The sequence below is a fragment of the Panthera pardus genome, unplaced genomic scaffold, assembly GCF_024362965.1.
Source record: "Panthera pardus isolate Hobbes unplaced genomic scaffold, ASM2436296v1 HiC_scaffold_12, whole genome shotgun sequence".
Classification (NCBI taxonomy): domain Eukaryota; kingdom Metazoa; phylum Chordata; class Mammalia; order Carnivora; family Felidae; genus Panthera; species Panthera pardus.
Window position 1 is genome coordinate 54,064,065 of NW_026526677.1, and position 6,732 is coordinate 54,070,796.

Sequence of the window (6,732 nt, forward strand, 5' to 3'; positions counted from 1 at the left end):
CTGCAGTGTGTTTCTATCTGTTAACTTTCAGCAAGAAAGAATTGAGACAATTATAAGTTTTACAACTGCCTGAAGAACATGCAAAGCTAAAGTGTCCTAAGGATTTAAACTGTCTGACTGACTTTAGATCCATGCCATAACCACCGTGTTCCACGGCTGATGTGTATCTTTAGAAGGTGGGTTGAGGACTTTTATGAGAACTGAAGAGGGAAGCAGTCTGGGAATCACTAGAAAGAAGCCAAATCTGACATTTGCAGCTGTCTTGCGATGGACAAGCTATCTCCGAAACAAAGAGAGTCCATCCCTGGGGGCTTGAGGCAGAGAACAAAGGGTGGATGTCAGTGACTTTGCAGGGGGAAAGCTTTCCTGAGACTGTAGAGTGTGTGGTTTAGACCTAAATCCTTTGATTCTTTTAGGTTCCGCGAGTCAGCCCGAGTCAGAATTGGAGTTGTCAGTAACATCAATGGCTGACGATTCATGCTGTAAATGAGACCCATGATTGTTTTCCTGGCCCCTGAGTCTCAAGGGCTTATGATATGTCTCCTCCATCTTCTAAACTTGCACATATGTGTGCACACACAGCTGTTTCCAGCTTGTCCTTGTCACCCGTGCTGTTACTCTCAACCCAAGAACATCTTAGCCTGTCCTCCCACCATTCGCCTCCATCAAGTCAGCGAGCAGCACAGATATTGTTCCCTTGTGACTCCTCCGATGTGGCCAGGCCACTTCATCATGTCCCATCCGGACTATCACACGTGTCCTTCTAACTTCGTCTCCCTATGCCAGCTCTCATCCTTTTAAGACATTCATCCATCTGCCGGCAGAGCAGAGTTTTAAAGGCAAAAGACCTGTTATTCTACCTAAGGCTTAAGTTATTTCATTTAAACCTGTAACTTTACATTGGTTATTCTTCCCCTTTCCTTAGCCTCAACAACCACCATCTCTGCTTATGAAATCATTCATATGTGAAAATTGCTTATTGAACTGCAACCCCACTGTACGTTTCATGCTGCTTTGATTTTGTCCGAAGTATTTCCTCTTGGAATCCTCTTCCATCTCCTCTATCTGGCTAATACCTACAGAAGAATGATTTCCCTTGATAGCCAGACTTATTCTGCCCGGTTTTTATTACAGCTATAAAACATTAATTCTTATTTAATTGAAGACTCTGTTTTTTCCAGGGTAAAATTCTAGAACAATGGTTAGCAACCATGTGTGATGTGTCCCACCCCGCACATGCATTGGTATTTGGCAATGCAGGAGATGGTTTTGATTGTCATGACAAGAGAGAACAGCTGGAATCTAATGGTCAGGAGTCAGGGATGCTGCTGAACCTCCCTCCTGCAATATAGAGAATTACTGCAGAACCCAAAATTTATCTCACCACAGTGCCAGTTGTGCTGAGAAGGAAAAATCCTGGTCTAGAAGAATATCCAGTTGGCCTCATGAAGTTGGAAATGTAAAACTATCAGGAAGGAAGGTAACTGCTTTCTTTATAAGATGTGTGGTGTTTGAGACCTTAGGCATGATCTCCTATTTTATTTACCCACTACTTTGTTTACATTTCTCTTTCCTTTCTTTTTTACTCTCTTTCCTCTCGTTATTCACAATATATATTTCTGATGAGCTTCAGTTTGCACAGCATCTTTTACAGATTCTCTAGGCCAACTCTGACCCACGTGGCCATTTAAATCTCCCCAATGAAACTTCCAGATAAAGGCAGTAGCATACACTTTTGAGTCAAGTCACAGAGAGCGTTATCCAGTATACGGATGACATGGCATCGATATGTGGTTTTGTATCAGACGTGCACCAGATGGTAACGTGTATGTAATGTGTGTATAATACTTTTTTGATAAAAATGAAAAAGGAATATTAGAGTTTTTCCATAAGATTCTAAACAGACACTACTGATTAAAATTTGTTTTATATATTTGTACCACCCAGCCTCACGTAGTTTCACACTGTTGTATATCCCAAATCCTTACTGAGGTTTAATTATAAAATCTCAGAAGACACAAATTATTTTTTGTTCTTCCTAGGTCTGTATGTCATGGAATTTGGATCCAAGCAGATTTACCTGTAACAATAAGTCTTAGTTTTTCATTAATATAATATAGGTTAATAATGTGGGTATAAAATTTAAGGAAGATAAAATATCCTAAAATGTCTAAAGATTTTATGAGGATGAATGCTGTAGTACTTATTTAACAAATGGTGAACAGCAACTTTGAATTTCAAGACTTAGCATAATTTAGATGCTTCAAAAAATTGAATAGATATATTTTACTTATTCTCCAATTGTTTCAAGAAATCCTTGGAACATAGTAAATACTCAAGCATTGAGTATTTACTGAAGAAAATTATTAGAATACAAACTTCTCATTTGTGGGTCATAATGTTATTTGTGAAGATGAGGAAGATCTAGTTTGGCATACTGTACGTTTGTTGAAAGGAAGAATTTGTGAACAAAGGATATCTAAAAGGAAAGCCTCTCTTGGAGTTGAATAAATTTGGAGAAAATGAGGCAATAAATACTCCTGTAATTGACCTGAGGTGTGTTCTAGGCAATCCTACATGATTAGAAATTGTCTAAGTGTATAGATGGTCTACATTATTCTCAGTACTTAGGAATAGGGATGCCTGGGTGACTCAGTCAGTCCAACGTCTGACTCTTGGTTTCAGCTCAGGTTATGATCTCACAGTTTCATGAATTCAAGCCCCATGTAGGGCTCTGTGTCGGCAACAGGAAGCCTGCTTGGAATTCTCTGTCTCCCTCTTTTTCTGCCCCTCCCCCACTCTCACTATCTCAGTTTCTCTCAAAATAAATAGATAAACTTAAAAAATAAAATAAAATACTGAGGAACCAGAGAGCAGCCATCTGATTCATTTAATTTTTCTCACTATAAATGATTAAGGCATGTAGAAACATAGAACTTGATGGTTGTTCTTACAATGACTTTGTGAAAAGAGAAAATTTGAAAGGAGTAGTTGAAAAGAAACAATAAGATGGGGGTAATAGTCCATTGCACTTATATGCCACATCTTTATCCATTCATACGTAAATGAGGACTAAGGTTGTTTCCCTATTTTGGCTGTTACGAATAAAGCTGCAGTAAACATGGGATTACAGATATCTCTTCAATATTCTGTTTTCCTCTCCTTTGAATATATGCCCAGAAGTCGAATTGCTGGATTATATGTAGATCATTTTTTCAAAATTTTTGTTGAACCTTCATATTTCTTTCCATAGTGTATACATTCCCCCCATCAATGGGCAGTGTTACCCTTTCCACCAAATCCCCCAATCCTTATTATCTCTTGACTTATTGATTTCAAGTCTTCTAACAGGAGTGAAGTGATATCTCATTGTGGCTTTGATTTACATGTTTCTGATTGTTTATTTAGCCATGAGAAAGAAGGAAATTCTTTCATTTGCAACAGTAATAATGGCCTTTGAGTACATTGTGGTGAGATTAATTACAGAGAAAAAGAAAAATACTGCATGTTATCACTTATATGTAAGTGGAATCTTAAAAAAAAAAAGCCAACTCCATATGGTTTAACATATATGGAATCTAAAACAAAACCAAACAAAACAAAACAAATGTACAGACAAATAAAAATAGAAACAGATCCAAAAATACAGAATAAACTGATGGTTGCCAGAGGGGCAGGGATTGCAGGGTGGCCAAATTGGTGAAGAGGAGTGGGAGACAGAGGCTTGCAATGATGGGATGAATAAGCTATGTGGATAAAAGGTACAGCATGGGAAATATGGTCAACGGTTTGTAATAACATGTACAGTGACATGCCATAGCTATACTAGTTGTGAGCACAGCACAGTGTAAAGACTTGTTGAATTACTATGTTGCATTTCTGAAACTAAAATATTGTGTATCAACTCCCCTGCAACAAGCACAAAAAGCCAAACTCATAAAAACAGATAAACTTGATAAAAACAGATATAATTGTGGGTACTAGGGGCTGAGGCTGAGGAAATAGAGGACATAGTGTTTTAGTAGATAAATAAATCTTCCTAGCAATCTAATATACAGTATAGTAAGTATAAACAAAAATATTATATAAAAACATCAAACTTGCTAAAAGACCAGATCTTCAATTATTCCCATCACAGAAAAGAAAACATAATTATGTGACATTTTAGAGTATTAGCTAACACTGCAATGGCACTCATATTGCAATATGTGAATGTATCAAATCAACATGGTATGCAAGTAAGCTTTAGAAAAGGTTTGATGTAACAGTATTTCAATACTAAAGGAAAGAGAAGATCATGTATGTTTTATCTAACTAAATATACTTTGCTAAAAAAAACGTAATTTCTTCTCATTTTTAATTCATGTCGTCTTGACAGGGGATAGAAGATGAAACAGCAAAGCCACTACTTGATTCTGCTGACCAAATCATCATGCTCCTCCTCAATGGCTCAGTCTTTATGCCCTCTGTACTAACACTCATTGGGATTCCTGGACTACAGCCAGTGCAGTGTTGGATTGGGATTCCATTCTGTGTCATGTATGTCATCGCTGTGATCGGGAATTCCCTAATCTTGGGTATCATCAGATATGAACGCAGCCTCCATAAGCCCATGTACATATTTTTGGCCATGCTGGGAGCCACAGACATTGCACTTAGCACCTGTATTCTTCCCAAAATGTTAGGCATCTTCTGGTTTCATTTGCCAGAGATTTCCTTTGCAGCCTGCCTGCTACAAATGTGGCTTATCCATTCGTTCCAGGCAATCGAATCAGGCATCCTACTGGCAATGGCCCTAGATCGCTACCCCTTGAGACACACCACCATCTTCTCCCAGCAACTCTTAACTCACATTGGAATTGGGGTGACACTCCGGGCTGCCATTCTTATAGGACCATCCATTATGCTCATCAAATGTCGTCTGAAACTCTACCGAACTACGGTCATCTCTCACTCTTACTGTGAGCATATGGCCGTTGTGAAGCTAGCTATTGAAGATGTCAGGATCAACAAGATATATGGTCTATTCGTTGCCTTCAGTATCTTAGGTTTTGACATAATCTTCATCACCTTGTCTTACGTTCAAATCTTTCTCACTGTGTTTCAATTGCCCCAGAAGGAGGCACGATTCAAGGCCTTTAATACGTGCATTGCCCACATCTGTGTCTTCCTCCAGTTCTACCTCCTTGCTTTCTTCTCTTTCTTCACACATCGGTTTGGTTCTCACATACCACCATATGTTCATATCCTCCTATCAAACCTTTACCTGTTAGTCCCACCTTTTCTCAACCCCATTGTCTATGGTGTGAAAACCAAACAAATTCGTGACCATGTCCTAAAAATGTTTCTTCCTAAAAAACCTTAATCATTAGTGGCTCCTGTTACATAGATTTTAGGTTGATTCAAAGTAACAACATGAATGTGGTAAAAGTCAAATCATCTACAGAGGTCTGTATTCAAACTTTGGAGCGTCTGCATGGCTCAGTCGGTTGAGTGTTCAACTCTTGATTTTGGCTCAGGCCATGATCTTAAGGTTTGTGAGTTCAAGTGGGCATTAGTTCTGTGCTTTCAGTGCAGAGCCCATTCGTGATTGTCTCTCTACCCCTACCCAGCTTGTGCATGTGCTCTGTCTCTCAAAATAAATAAATAAATAAATAAATAAATAAATAAATAAATAAATAAAACAAAAAAAAATGTGTAAATCTCAGATGCTCACAACTACAGGAGGCATTTAAAAACTCATGAAATACCTAGGAACTTTGGTTTGCCACTCACATACAGAACAAAGTTCTCTTGGGCTGAGATTTCAAATTGTTTTCATTTTCTTTTGTTTTTGTTCAGTTTACCCTAGAAATTCCTGTCTGGCAACACTTAGACTTACATAGAAATAAAATGTGAGAAAGACAAATCTTGATTCCTGGTAACATCCAAGGACCATGTCACACATCAATATTCTTCAATAGCCAAACCAGCACATAGCTATGTGCTCCTGGCTATGTCTCTTTTTCAATATCCGAGCACCCAATTAGGTGAAGCAAATGTTAATACAGCTTAAGGGGAAAAAAGACAGCAACATGAAAGTAGTATGAGAGCATCCAGAAAGAAGATCAATTAGCGACTGAGGACTTGAACACTATTGTCCAAATAGACCTAACATGCACATACAGACTATTTCCCCTAATGGTATCAATACACATTTTCCCTTAGCACACAAGAAACATTTTCCAGGATAGATTACATGTATGATCACAGAGAAAGTCTGAAATATTAAAGAAGATTCAATAATAATGAGTGTATCTCTTCTGATTACCATATAATGAAAGTTGAAATCAATAACAGAAGGCCAACCAGAATATTCGTAAATATGTATAAATTAAATAACACAGTCTTGAACAACTAACTGATGGGTAATGGCTTAAAGAAGAAACCAGAATGGTAAGTACAAAATCTCTTGAGACAAATGAAATTAAAAGACAACAAACTAAAGCCTAGGGGACACAATAAAAGTAGCACTAAGACAGAAGTTTATAGGAATAAATGTCTGCATTGAAAAGATAAAAGACCTCAAATAAATGATCTAACTTTACACCCAGCTAGCAGGAGAAGAACAAAGCGAACCAAAATTAGCAGAAGTGAAATAAGATTACAGCAAAAGTAAACATAGTGGAGAATAGAAAAACAATAGGAAAAAAAAATACAAAAATAAGAAGTTGTTTATTTTGAAGCGATTAG

The 6,732-nt window shown here is 37.6% G+C and overlaps 1 protein-coding gene across 1 annotated transcript; it reads left to right on the forward strand.

The window, feature by feature from the left end:
* Nucleotides 1-4,432: 4,432 nt before the first annotated feature.
* On the forward strand, nucleotides 4,433-5,365 carry LOC109266989 (olfactory receptor 52A5). Its single transcript, XM_019449507.2, has one exon. The coding sequence runs from the start codon at nucleotides 4,433-4,435 to the stop codon at nucleotides 5,363-5,365; it is 933 nt and encodes a 310-aa protein (XP_019305052.2).
* The last annotated feature ends 1,367 nt before the right edge of the window (nucleotides 5,366-6,732 follow it).

Excerpts from the sequence above, each read along its gene's own strand:
- LOC109266989 (XM_019449507.2), top strand. The coding sequence starts at position 4,433 with ATGCTCCTCCTCAATGGCTCAGTCTTTATGCCCTCTGTACTAACACTC.